This window comes from Rhinoraja longicauda, chromosome 16, assembly GCF_053455715.1.
Source record: "Rhinoraja longicauda isolate Sanriku21f chromosome 16, sRhiLon1.1, whole genome shotgun sequence".
Lineage (NCBI taxonomy): Eukaryota > Metazoa > Chordata > Chondrichthyes > Rajiformes > Arhynchobatidae > Rhinoraja > Rhinoraja longicauda.
Genome location: NC_135968.1, coordinates 19817173 through 19831237, shown reverse-complemented (window position 1 = coordinate 19831237; position 14065 = coordinate 19817173). Strand labels below are relative to the sequence as shown.

Here is a 14065-nt window from a genome sequence, read left to right as displayed (position 1 = left end):
CTTGTATTTTGAGCTGGATCTGTTCCAGATCAACTTGCCAGCTTCACAAAGGTCGCAACATGCTTGAGGGTGATATTTAACCTGGATGGAGAACCAAAGGCAATAATGTCACATCAGTCATGCCACATGGTAAATTCCAGGGATCTCATTGGAACCAAACGTGATATAAACAGGGGTAAATATCATCTCTTCTATTTTACACTGTTCTGTTTCACCTCCACCTTATTCCTCTTTATGCCTTGGAGACCTATTGAGGGCGGTACAGTGACGCAGCTGGTAGAGTTGCTGCCTCACAGCGCGAGAGACCTGGGTTCGATACTGGTTGAGTGGAGTCCAAATAGTCTGATCACACCACGGACCCCAGGCCAGGCAACTCACCCCCCCCCCCCCCCATTGAACTTAATGACCTAAGAGTGTCAAAAGTTACGGGGAGAAGGCAGGAGAATGGGGTTGAGAGGGGAAAATGGATCCGCCATGATCGAACAGACTTGATGGGCCAATTGGCTTAATTGCGTCCCAATGTCTTTAGTGTCGAGATACAGGGTGGAAACGGGCCCTTTGGCCCACCGAGTGCACGCCATCCAGCGACGACACGTACACTAATTCTATCTGCACACTAGGGGCAATTTACAGAAGCCAATTAACCTAAAAACATGCATGTCTTTGGAATGTGGGAGGAAACTGGAGCACCCAGAGGAATCCCACGTGGTCACTGGGAGAGCGTACAAACTCCATACAGACAGCACCCACAGTCAGGATCGAACCCGGGTCCGATGCCTTATTATCTTATGAAGAGAAGGTCATACCTGGATGTAAGACCTGCCAACTGCTTCATCAGTCTGAAGAAGGGTCCTGACCTGAAACTTTGTCTGTCGTTCCTCTCCCCTGCTGAGTTCTACCAGCACATTGTTTTTTGCTCAAGATTCCTGCATCTGCATCTGCAGTTTTCAATGTCATCCGTCCACTCGACATGATATTTGACTCTGCATTAAAATTTGATAAGCAAGTCAACGCTGTGGTAAAAGCCAGCTTCTTCCAACTTCGAACCATAGCTAAAATCAAACCTTTCCTCCAATTCGACGACACAGAAAAAATCATTCACGCTTTCATTTCCTCCCGCCTAGACTACTGCAACTCCCTATACACTGGGATCAGCCAATCTTCCCTGTCCCGTCTGCAACTGGTCCAAAACGCCGCAGCGAGACTCCTGACGGGTACCCGTAAAAGGGACCACATCACCCCGATTCTGGCCTCCCTCCACTGGCTCCCTGTACGGTACAGAATCAACTTCAAGCTCCTCCTATTCACGTATAAAGCCCTAAATGGACACTTCCCCCCCCCTACATCAAAAATCTTCTAACCCCCCTCTCTAACTCCAGGGCCCTCAGGTCGGCCGACTTGGGGCTACTCACTATCCCGCGGTCTAGGCTTAAGCTCAGGGGTGACCGCGCTTTTGCGGTTGCAGCTCCTAGACTGTGGAACAGCATCCCTCTCCCCATCAGAACTGCCCCCTCCATTGACTCCTTTAAGTCCAGGCTCAAAACTTATTTCTACTCCCTAGCGTTTGAGGCTCATTGAGGAGGCGCTGTGAACTGTTTGCGTGCTACTGTATGTTTCATTTTTTTTTTTTTTTTCCCCATTGGAACCTAATCAGATGTACAGCACTTTGGTCAACGTGGGTTGTTTTTAAATGTGCTATACAAATAAAATTGACTTGACTTGACTTGACTTGACTTGTTAAATTTCCAAGCAATCAACCTGCAAACGAAAACATCTCTCAATGACTGTTTGGTGTTTCTCTACAAGTGACTGTCAAATTCTAGACCAATATATTTGCTTCCAACCAAGAGAGATTCTCCAATTTGTTACACCACTCCATCTCCTCTCCCCACTTAGTCATACGGCACAGAAATAGGCCCTTAGGCCCAACTCGTCTATGCCGCCCAAGATGCCCCATCTAAGTTAGTTCCATTTGCCTGCATTTGGACCATATCCCTCAAAACCTTGTGTAGGAAGGAAATGTAGACATTGGTTTATACTGAAGATAGCCACAAAATGCTGGAGTAACTCAGCGGATCAGGCAGCATCTCTGGAGAAAAAGGATGGGTGTCATTTTGGGTCGGAGCCCTTCTTCAGACTGAGAATGGAGGGGGGGGGGGACTGGAGCTAGGAAGTCTGTAGACCTTTCCTATCCATCAGATTAGAAGCACAAAGGTTCTGATCATTGGCTTCCTATGGAGAAACAAGGAACTGCTGGTTTACAAAAAAAGACACAAAGTGCTGGAGTAACTCAGCGGGTCAGGCAGCATCTCTGGAGAATATAAATAGGTGATATTGCTGAAATTAGGAATCTATCAGTTAGGATGATCTACACTGTTAGTGGCTTATGCTCTGTTTAGTTTAGTTTATTGCCACATGTAACCGAGGCACAGTGAGAAGCTTTTATGTTGCGTGCTATCCAGTCAGTAGAAAGACTATACATGATAACAATCAAGCTGTCCACAGTGTACAGGTACAGGATAAAGTGAATAACGTTTAGTGCAAGATAAAGTCCAGTAAAATCCAATTAAAGGTAGCTCGATGTCCTACAACATGTGTTTCAATATGCTTTGCCAGAACATTTGAGGATGTTAAAGCATTTCTTTCTTTTCTGGGAAGCAATGTTGGAAGTTTGCTGTGGCTTTTATTTTCATTTATAAGCCACAACAATCATTACTCGTTCATTTTTGATTAATTTGGTTGTTTCAACTTTGACTCTTAGTGTTTCTAATCTTGCATTTATCTTTATACTTTTCATTTGCAGAGAATTAAGTTCCTTCATGCCCCACTGCAAGTGATGCTGGTTGGATGCTTGTAAGTAGATGTGCTATACATCTATAAATACTTTTCATGCCTATTTTAACAAGTATGTTTTGCCTCTTGTATTCCACTCTGATTTATATGTTGATTGCCGACTGGAAAATCTGCCATTTATCAGCATAATTAGGCCGTGTGTTTATAACAGCAATTTTTTTTAAAACATGATCTAAGTAAAAGGTGCCTTAAATTATTTATGAGCAGTAACTTGGCACAGTTTTATTATTACAGCAAATAAATGTGTTTTATAATAGTAGTAAACAATTTAAACTCTTTAATTGAGCTGGTAGAGCTGCTGCCTCGCAGCGCCATAGACCCTGGTTCGATCCTGACCTTGGGTGCTGTCGGCGTGGAGCTTGCACGATATCCTCGTGACCACTTGGGTTTTCTCTAGGTGCTCTGTTTTTTTCCCTGCATCCCTAAGATGTGTAGTTTGGTAGGTTAATTGGCCCCTGTAAAATTGACCCTAATGTACCGGGAGCGAATGAGAATGTGAGATAACATAGAACTCGTGTGAACTGCTAATCGAAGGTTGGTGTAGACTCATTGGGACGAAGGGCCTGTTTCCATACTGTATCTCTAAACTAAACTAAACAATCCATGACATGTGAATAAGATATCTAATCATTTGTTAGAAATTTTAGGATATGGTATCATATCATCATATCATATATATACAGCGCGGAAACAGGCCTTTTCGGCCCACCAAGTCCGCGCCGCCCAGCGATCCCCGTACATTAACGCTATCCTACACACACTAGGGACAATTTTTACATTTACCCAGTCAAATTAACCTACATACCTGCACGTCTTTGGAGTGTGGGAGGAAACCGAAGATCTCGGAGAAAACCCACGCAGGTCACGGGGAGAACGTACAAACTCCTTGCAGTACAGCACCCGTAGTCAGGATCGAACCTGAGTCTCCGGCGCTGCATTCGCTGTAAAGCAGCAACTCTACCGCTGCGCTACCGTGCCGTAGTCTTAATAAATGTGTACACTATACGTTCAAAAGACATTTAATGATCGTTAAGCCTAAAACCTATGGCTGTCTATAACCAGAGGACAAATGATTAATGTTGGAGGTGAAAGAGTTAACGGGGAGATGAAGGACTAGTTTTTTTACTCTGAGGATAATAGCTGCTAGGGGATATGGTAAAGGCAAGAACAATCACAAAGGTACATGGTTAGGATGGAAAAGGTTTAATGGCAGTATGAACCAAGTATAAACAAATGGGATTATCTCAGGTAGGCAATTTGGTTTAAATGTTGAGAAGAATTAGGTATTTATTCACAAAATGCTGGAGTAACTCAGCAGGTCAGGCAGCATCTCGGGAGAGAAGGAATGGGTGACGTTTCGGGTCGAGACCCATCTTCAGATTAGTGTAGCTGGGACATGTTGGGTGGTGAGGGTAAGTTGGGCCGAAGGGCATGTTTCCACACTGTATCACTCGATGACTTTAATTATGTGGGGCAAGTTTTTTTTTTCTTACACAGAGAGTGGTTGGTGCCTCAAAGACACTGCCCCAGGGAGGTAGTTGAAGCAGATACGATAGTGGCATTTAAGAGTCTTTTAGATGGGTATGTAGGGAATGAGAGAACATGGAACACATGCAAACAGAAGGATTTAGTTTAATTTGACATCATGTTTGACATAGGCAACGTGTTCCTTAGTTGTAATATTCCACGGAGCATTGTTTCAGTTGTACAGGGTCTTGGTGAAACCACACCTGGAGTATCATGTACAGTTTTGTTCTCCCTGTTTGGGAGGGGATATATTGGAGACAGTCTGACAGAGATTCACATGACAGTGGTTGCACCATCTAAGGACTGCAGAAGTAGAATTTGTATTCTTTGGAGTTTAGAAGAACAGGGTGATTTTAGGGCAACAGATGGGGATTGTGTAGTTGATGGTTGAACTCTAAGCATGTAAGAGGGAACATAGAGTGATGCAGTGTGGAAACAGGCCCTTCAGACTAACTTGCCCACACTAACCAACATGTCACATCTACACTAGTCCCACCTGCCCACGTTTGACCCAAATCCCTCTAAACCCATCCTATCCATTTACCTGCCTAAATATTTCTTAAACGTTGCAATAGTACCTGCCTCAACTACCTCCTCTGGCAGCTCGTTCCATACACCCATCGCCCTTTGTGTGAAAAAGTTACCCCACAGGTTCCTATTGAATCTTCCCCCCCTCTCCTTAAACCTATGTCCTCTGGTTCTTCATTCCCCTACTCTGGGCACGAGACTCCGTGCATCTACCCGATCTATTCCTCCCGTGATTTTGTACACCTCTGTAAAATCACCCCTCATCCTTCTGCGTTCCAAGGAATAGAGTCCTAGCCTGCTCAACGCCTCCCTATAGCTTAGGTGCTCGAGTCCTGGCAACATCCTCGTAAATCTTCTCTGTACCCTTAGATAGACCCAAAATACTGGAGTGACAATATCTTTCCTGTAACAGTACAGGACAAGATAGGTGATGAGATATTTCGTCTTGTGAGACAGACTCAAACAAAGGGACATAGTTACAAGAAAAGGAGTGTTCATTTAAAAGGTGTGTCGGTATTTCTTCTTGTAAAAGGTGCTGAATCTTTGGAATTACCCTGCCTCGTGGAAACTAGATTATTGGAGGTATTTAGAAAGGGTATAGATACCATTTTTGGATGTTCGGAGAACTATGGGCTGTGGTGAGCTCAAGATCTGGCCTGTAGCATAGGAAAATAACTGCAGATGCTCGTATAAATCGAAGGTATCGCAAAATGCTGGAGTAACTCAGCAGGTCAGGCAGCATCTTGAGACTGAAGCAGGGTCTCGACCCGAAACGTCACCCATTCCCTCTCTCCTAGATGCTGCCTGACCTGCTGAGTTACTCCAGCATTTTGTGATACCTTCAAGATCTGGCCAGATCATCCATGATGACATTGAACGGCAAAGCAGGCTCGAAGTGTCAGATGTCGTAGTCGTACCCCTGCCTTCTAAAGCTCCTGTATTGAGGTTTAGGTTTATGATGATTGTCACGTGCACCAAGGTACAGTGCAAAGCTTTGTTTTGCATGATATCCAAACAGATCACGTTGCTCGTGCCGAACATGATGTCAAATTCAACTAATTTCAGTGGTTGAGTGCCAATGGTTCATTGGTGCTTTTATTGTCACATGTGCCAATGCACTGTGAAATTATTTTCTTACAAATAGTCCAGTAGAGTATTGCCATATGCAAACACAACCTGATTAGCAAATGTGTACAGAAACAATCCAACATGCCCCATCTACACTAGTCCCATCTGCCTGCTTTGGGACCATATTCTTCTCTACCTATCCTGTCCATTGTCTTGTCCAAATGTTTTTTAGAAGTTGTGACAGTACCTGCCTCAGATAACTCTTCTGGCAATTTGTTCCATATACCTACCTTTATGTTAAAAAAAAAAGTTGCCCCAGATTCCTATTAAATTAATCAATCAATCAATCAGATACATTTCTATGACAATCCATTAATGCTTAAAGTTATTGAGACAAGATCTTCTTGTCAATTCTACATTTATTTAATTAAACACTCTCCTTTGCTACTGTGGTGGCATTTGTACCTGTATCTCTGGATTTAAAAGGTCACAATGTGCTGGAGAACTCAGCAAATCAGGCAGCATCTCTGGAGAACATGGATGTGACGTTTCAGATCAGGACCATTCCCCACCCGAAACGTTACCTATCCATGTTCTCCAGAGATAATGCCTGACCCGCTGAGTTACTCCGGCACTTTGTGTCCTTTTGTGTAAACCAGTATCTGTAGTTCCTTGTGTCTACATCTCTGGATTAACTTGGAGGTCATCAAAAAACGAATGTCTGAATTCATTTCAAATACATTCTTGTATTTGAAGAATACTGACTATGGCTCCTGACTGGCTCCTAGTGAGCCCTAATCACGGAAAAAAACACCAGGATTTATTTTTGCCAAAATATAGTTTCAGCATATGGACCCACTGTAATGTACTGTGAGAAGCTGCATTTGTGTGACACCCATCACAAGTCCTAAAGTAGTCTGAAGCCAATGAATAACCTTTCGAGGTGTCGCCCCCTGTTGAAATATCCATCAGCTATTTTGCACACAGCAATCTTGCACAGAGGACCATGAGTTAGCGATCAAAACCTGGGGCAGCACAGCTGGTAGAACTGCTGCCTCACAGCGCCAGAAACCAGAGTTCGATCCTGACTACGGGGGCTGTCTGTGTGTGGAGTTTTCACGCTCTCCCTGTGACCCTGTTTCATCTACCTGTGTTTGTTTTTATGTGTGTATGTTGTATGTATGTTTATATATATATATATATATATCTACACGTGCACATACACATGTTTATATATACATATACACACATCTATATATGCACACATGTATTGTGAACTTTTATTTGTTATATTATTCACAGCGTACTATGTTTATATATTCTGTTGTGCTGTAAGAATGCCATTGTTCTGTCTGGCACATATGACAATAAAACATATGACTGTGAATGGTCAACATAAGATCCAAACATATGACCATCGGCATAAAGACTCGTGACCGCGTGGTTTCGTCCAGTCGCTCTGGTTTTCTCCCAAAGTCATGTGGGTTTGTAGGTTAATTGGTTGGCCCTCTGTATATTACCCACAGTGTGTAGGGAGTGGAACTAGTGTGAATGGGTGATCGATGGTGGGCATGGACTCAGTGGGCCTGCGTGCATGTTTCCATGCTGTATCCCTAAACTAAATAAACAAAACTAAACAAATGATAATGATGATGTTGGTTTAGAATAGATAAATGTCCAAATCATGGCAGGAATTCCCTGGTTCTTTGAAAGAGCGTCAAGATAAATCATAGCCAAGACTCTACCCACTGAGGTGTACGTGACACCTCGTTTCTGATTTTTTAAAATCCACCGAAAATTCAGCTCGTTTCGTATACCCACCAGCCGACACAATGGCGCAGTGGTAGAGTTGCTGCCACATAGCACCAGGGACCCGAGTTCGATCCTGACTATGGCTGTCTGTTTGTACTTTCTCCCTGTGACTGACTCCGACTGTCGGAGTTTGTACTTTCTCTCTGTGACTCTGTGGGTTTTCTCCGGGTGCTTCAGTTTCCTCCCACATCCCAAAGAGGTACAGGTTTGTAGGTTAATTGTCTTTGGTACAAATGTAAATGGTCCCTAGTGGGTAGGATAGTGCTAATGTATGGGGTGATTGCCAGTTGGCGTTGACTTGGTAGGCCGAATGACTGGTTTCCGTGCTGTATCTCTAAAGTCTAAAGTAAAGGGTAAGAAAATAAGTGCAGATGCTGGTACAAATCAAAGGTATTTATTTTCACAAAATGCTGGAGTAACTCAGCAGGTCAGGCAGCATCTCAGGAGAGAAAGGATTGGTGACGTTTCGGGTCGAGACCCTTCACTCTAAAGTAAAGGGTGGTGGGTATATGGAATGAGCTGCTAGAGGAGGTAGTTGAGACAGGTCCTATAACAACACTTAGACATGGATAATAAGGGTTTAGAGAGTTATGGCCCAAATGCATATGGTGAGTCAAGTGCAGATGGGGGGGCATCGCGGCATGGGCAAGTTGGGCTGAAGGGCCTGTTTCCGTGCCTTATGACTGTGACTCCAACGACCCGGTCTGTTCCTCCCATTCTTTCAGTTTCAAAACACCAGCTCTGGTGCCTTCCCCCAGGGAACACCCAACAGTTCCCTTTTAAGTAGTCGCTGCAACTCATTCCAGTAATAGCCCTCTACATAAGGAAACACCTTCTGATGTCTGTGCTAAATTTGCCCAGTACAGAAGGTGCAGTGCTATCCTTCCTGTTTAGAAGTACTGTGCGTACTGTAAAATCCAGTCATTAAATCCCTGTAGGTAGACACAAAACGCTGGAGTAACTCGGGGGGACAGGCAGCATCTCTGGAGAGAAGGAATGGGTGACGTTTCAGGTCAAGACCCTTCTTCAGGCCTCAACCCCAAACGTCACCCCTTCCTTGAGATGCTGCTTACCCCAGTATTTTGTGTCTACCTTCGATTTAAACCAGCATCTGCTTGCAAATATTGTTGTATAATTTAAACCGGTTCTTTCCTGCACATTAAACAGGAAGGATAGCACTGCACCTTCTGTACTGTTCAGGAAGACATGTTTTTTTTAAAGTTTAAAATACATTTAGCTTCTGCCCTAAACAATTTTTTAGTTTCGAGAAACAGGCCCAGTTCCTGCCGACCAGCGATCCCCGTACACTAGCACTTTCCTACACAGTAGGGACAATTTACAAATTTTACCGAAGCCAATTTAACCTGCAAACCTGCACATCTTTGGAGTGTGGGAGGAAACCCATGCGGTCACAGGGAGAACGTACAAACTCTGTACAGGCAGCATCCATAGTCAGGATCGAACCCAGGTCTCTGGCACTGTGAGGCAGCAACTCTACAACTGCACCACCGTGCTGATACTTGCTGACAGTTAGGTCAATGTCTTGGGTCAAAAATGAATTCAAGACTAAATTGTATTTATTCCATCAATGTTTTACTATTTCATCTCTTGTTTAATGTTCAATGTAGAATAAATGTGAAGATACCAACATCAGCAAAGAGTGATTTGAAGAATAAACATTAAACTTAATCGTGTGATCACATAGGGTGGCACAGTGGCACAGCGGTAAAGCTGCTGCCGCACAGCGCCAGAGACCCGGGTTCGATCCTGACCACGGGTGCTGTCTGTATGGACTTTGCACCTTCTCTGAGAGACCGTGTGAGTTTTCTACGGGTGCTCCGGTTTCCTCCCACATTTCAAAGACTTGCAGGTTTGAAGGTTAATTGGCTTCTGTATATTGCCCCTAGTGTGTAAGATGTGAAAGTGGGAATAACAGAGAACTAGTATGCGGGTGATCAATGGGTCTGTTTCCACATTGTATCTCAAAGCTAAACTAAACTAAACACAGTTTTTGTGATTGCCCTAGTTGCCTAGAAGGTCAATTATACAACAATATTTGCAAGTATGTTTGTTGTACCTATTGAATTTAGCATTATCGGTTGAACTTGGTTCTGCTTTTCTTCACAGCTTGATCTTTATGGTGCCGGCTGCATGTTCACTTTTCCCTCAGAGGTGGTGAGTGATTTGTTTAATGTCTTCTGTGGGCAGAAGGGACACAAAGTGCCAGAGTAGCTCGGGAAAACACGGATAGGTGACTTTTCAGGTCGACCCTTCTTCAGGCTGATTGTGTGAGGGTGAGGTGGTGGGGGAAGAAGCTAGAAATCTGTGAGGGATGGGAGGCAGGACCAGGTGTGGCAGGTAATAGGTGGACCGAGGCAAGAGTTTTTAAAATATGCAGGCAGTTCAAACAAAGGCGGCATGTTGGCGCAGCGGGATAGTTGCTACCTTACAGCGCCAGAGACCCAGGTTTAATCCTGACCTCGGTTGCTGTCTGTACAGAGTTTGTACAATCACCTGTGACTGCTTGGGTTTTCTCCGGATGCTCCGGTTTCCTACCACACTCCAAAGATGTACAGGTTTGCAGGGTTATTGGCTTTGGTAAAAATTGTAAATTGTCCCTAGTGTGTAGGACAGTTCTGGTGTACAGGGTGATCGATAGTCGGCGTGCACTCGATGGGCTGAACGGCCTGTTTCCACACTGTATCTCCAAGGCCTAAAGGCCGGAGATTAAAGCAAGAAGGTGTGAGACAAAAGGTGTTGAAGAATTGCAAAATGTGGGGCGAGATTCCATGTTCCTGAACCAGACTGGACTGGCAGCACATTCCGGAGGGAAGTACAGGTGGGGTTGAGTGAGTGCAGGGTTTGCCTGAGCAGGTGTCCGAGTGCTCCATGGAACATTGTGAATAGCAGGAGGGATGTAGGAATATTTCCCCCATAGTGTATGGACATTAATGGGCACATGGACTGGGGGGGGTTTGCATGTGTTTGTGAGCAGAGCTGATGCGAATGTGTGTGTGTGTGTGTGTGTACAACTGTGTATGCATGTGTGTACGGTTTTGTAGGTGAATGTGCGTGTGTGTGTGAGCGCGCACTCGTGTGCGTGTGTATGATTGTGTATGTGTGTGGCATGTGTGCACGTGCAGCATGTGCGTGCGCTCCTGCAGCATGCGCGTGTGTCGCATGCATGTGTGCACGTGTGCAGCATGCGTGTACACGTGTGTGTGTCCATGCATGCATGTACGAGTACACTAGTGTGTGTGTGCATACATTTGCGTGGGGGTATGTGGATGTTTGCACAATTGTGTTTGGAGGAGAGTGTGGGTGGGGAGCGGGGCAGCGTGGGTCAGACAAGGATAATGAATTGTGCTTGGGGCAAACCCTGCTTTCAAAATGCCTACAGAGGTGAGAGGATGGGAGTACTTTATGCTTGGGGGTTTAAGCATTCTTTTGTGGAATAACCGATAACATTGGTCCACATTATTTATAGTCTTTGACTTCACTCGTACAGAGGAGGGTTTTCATTCCCTTTGGCCATTAAAGAAACACAGCTGCCTTCTCTAAGAGTTTCTTTTTCCACTTTTCCACAGTTCTATGGCAACTTCTAAATTGGATCCAGAGCTGAAGGAGTCAATAACCACCATGTACGGAGACAAAGTGAAGTACGTCTACTTCAACAAGGGGCTGTAAGCTTTAGGAGGTGATGCCTTGGGAAGAGCAGAGGACTCCTTTAAATTTATGACATCTCCAGACAAACGACGACGTTGAAAACAATAAGAAAAGACGCCAACTGCAGTATGGTGTTAAAACAAAACTCCCACTACCACCATCTCCACGGGTTGTGATTGGGTCGTTCACTGTAATGTGTTTAGCATCTGTTAACGATTTTTCAAATGAGTAACTTGGCAGAGAAAAATAGTAATTCACTTCACACGCACAAGAAAGATGAGAAACTTCAGACTGAATCGAGTGGCCTGGACACACACAAGTATATGTACACAGTTCTTGGAAATCGAGTTATGTTAAATATGCTTCTTGGCATTTCACCAATTGAAAGTGGAAAGCAGGGAGCACATTTACGATTCACCCTTTGAGGGGAGATGGGGATGCCTGCTTTGGCCCTTATCCCTCTAAATCTTTCCTGTCCGTGTATCTTTCCAAATGTCTTTTAAATTCTGTAAAGTACCTGCCTTAACTATCCCCTTTGGCACCTCGTTCCACATACCCACCACCCTTTGAGTGAAATTGTTGCCCCATAGGTTCCTATTAAATCTTGCCCCTCTCACCTTAAACCTATGTGCCCTGGTTATTAATTCCCTTATACTGGGTAAAATACTCTGTGCCTTCATCCTAACTATTCCCCTCATGATTTTATACACCTCTTTAAGATCATGGCTCAGCCTCTTGTGTTTCAAGCAATAAAGTTCTAGCCTGGCAAACCCCTCGCCAAAGCTCAGGCCCTTGAGTCTTGGCAACAGGGTGGCACAATGGTGCAGTGGTAGAGTTGGTGCCTCACAGCGCCAGAGACCCGGGTTTGATCCTGACTACAGGTGCTGCCTGACGGAGTTTGTAGTTTCTCCCTGTGACCAGGTGGGTTTTCTCTGGGTGCTCCGGTTTCCCTCCCACATTTCAAAGACATGTAGATTTGTCGGTTAATTGGCCTCTCTAAATTGTCCCTACTGTGTAGGATCGAACTAGTGCACGGGGTGATCGCTGGTCGGCACGGACTAGGTAGGCCAAAGGGCCAGTTTCCACACTGTACCTCTCAGCCAAACTAAACATCCTCATGAATCTACTCTGCAGTCGTGCCTGTGTCAAACGTCCCCAAGTTAAGTGACACCAGGTTAGGCAAAGCCATCTGACTGCACAACTAGGGAATAACACTCGTCGAGCCAGTGAGATTATCTGTCTCTCTTTTTCTATCTGCCAAAAGATGCCAGATTAGGAATAAAAGATGAAAACAAGTCTGGAACAACTGGCCATTCTAGACAGAGATCAGAAAACTGTTCTGCAGACACGTGTTTGAGGAGAGATGAAGGTTTCTTGGAAATTTACAACATATCAAGGATCTGTAACAAAATATGCGCAGTTAACATCTCACTGGAGGAAATTAGAAATGTACGGGGTGATTGCTGGTTGGTGGTGCGGGTTTGGTGGGCCGAAGGGCCTGTTTCTACGCTGTATCTTTAAAGTCCAAAGACTTCTCAGGATCAATTGGTGGCTGGATGAGCATATAAATGAGGATGAATCAGTGAGTGGATGGGCAGTTGTGGTATTGGGAGGGAGGGGGCAAACTGTAAGCAATGTTTGTTTAATTCTCTGAACTTGTAGTCGTAAAAAACACAGACAATAACAATGTGAAAAGGCCAAATTCCCACTGGTGCTAACGTCATAGGGATCAGTACGTGGGATATACATCCGTAGGTCTATGCTAGTGACCTTTTTAATTACAGAGAGTTGCAATGAGAGTTATGGAGCAACTGCTGCAAAGAATAAGCTGGAAAATTGCGTTGAAAATAAATGCTTGTTTGCAATAAAATAAGTTTGTGGACTTGGTGTCTGGATACATCCTTCCTCCCACTGCTCCCAACCACTGCTCACATCTCATTTAATTCAATGATTTCTAATGATTTGGGGTAGCACAGCTGATGGAGCCGCTGGCTTACAGCACCAGAGACCCAGGTTTGATCCTGACCACGGCTGCTGTCTGTGTGGAGTTTGCATGTTCTGCCTGTGACCGCGTGGGTTACCTCCAGGTGCTCCAGTTACCTCCCACATTCCCAAATCGTGCGAGTTTGTAGGTTAATTGCCCACTTGTGTTGGGAGTGGACGAGAAAGTGGGATAACATAGGACTAGTTTAAACGAGTGATCGATGGTTGGCGTGGACTTGGTGGGCTAAAAGGCCTGTTTCCATACTGTGTCTTCAAACTAAACTGAATACTTAACTACATATCCATCGTCAACTGTCTGTGAATGCACCCGGAGCAAACCTAGACTGTTACAGGAAGAACTGTACAGACAGCACCTGTAGTCAGAATCGAAGCCAGATCTCTGGCGCTGTGAGGCAGCTACTCTACCGCTGCGCACTCTGCCACCGTATCACCCCTTCAAACTAGTTCTGTTATCCCACTTTCTCATCCACTCCCTACACATCAGGGGCCGATTAACTTACAAACCCGCACATCTTTGAGATGTGAGAGGAAACCAGAGCACCTGGAGGAAACCCACACAGTCATAGGGAGAGCGTGCAAACACCACACATATAGTACCCGAGGTCAG

General features: G+C 44.8%; 1 protein-coding gene across 2 annotated transcripts in view; it reads left to right on the top strand.

Annotated features, from left to right (window-relative positions):
* The window catches only part of sfxn2 (sideroflexin 2), a 48000-nt gene extending 34548 nt beyond the window's left edge, over positions 1-13452 (top strand). For both annotated transcript variants that reach the window (XM_078413374.1, XM_078413373.1), the window contains 3 exons: positions 2804-2853; positions 9916-9963; positions 11376-13452. In XM_078413374.1, coding sequence (XP_078269500.1) covers positions 2804-2853; positions 9916-9963; positions 11376-11475 — 198 coding nt within the window. In that variant the 3' untranslated portion in view covers positions 11476-13452. The remainder of the gene's footprint in view (positions 1-2803; positions 2854-9915; positions 9964-11375) is intronic.
* The last annotated feature ends 613 nt before the right edge of the window (positions 13453-14065 follow it).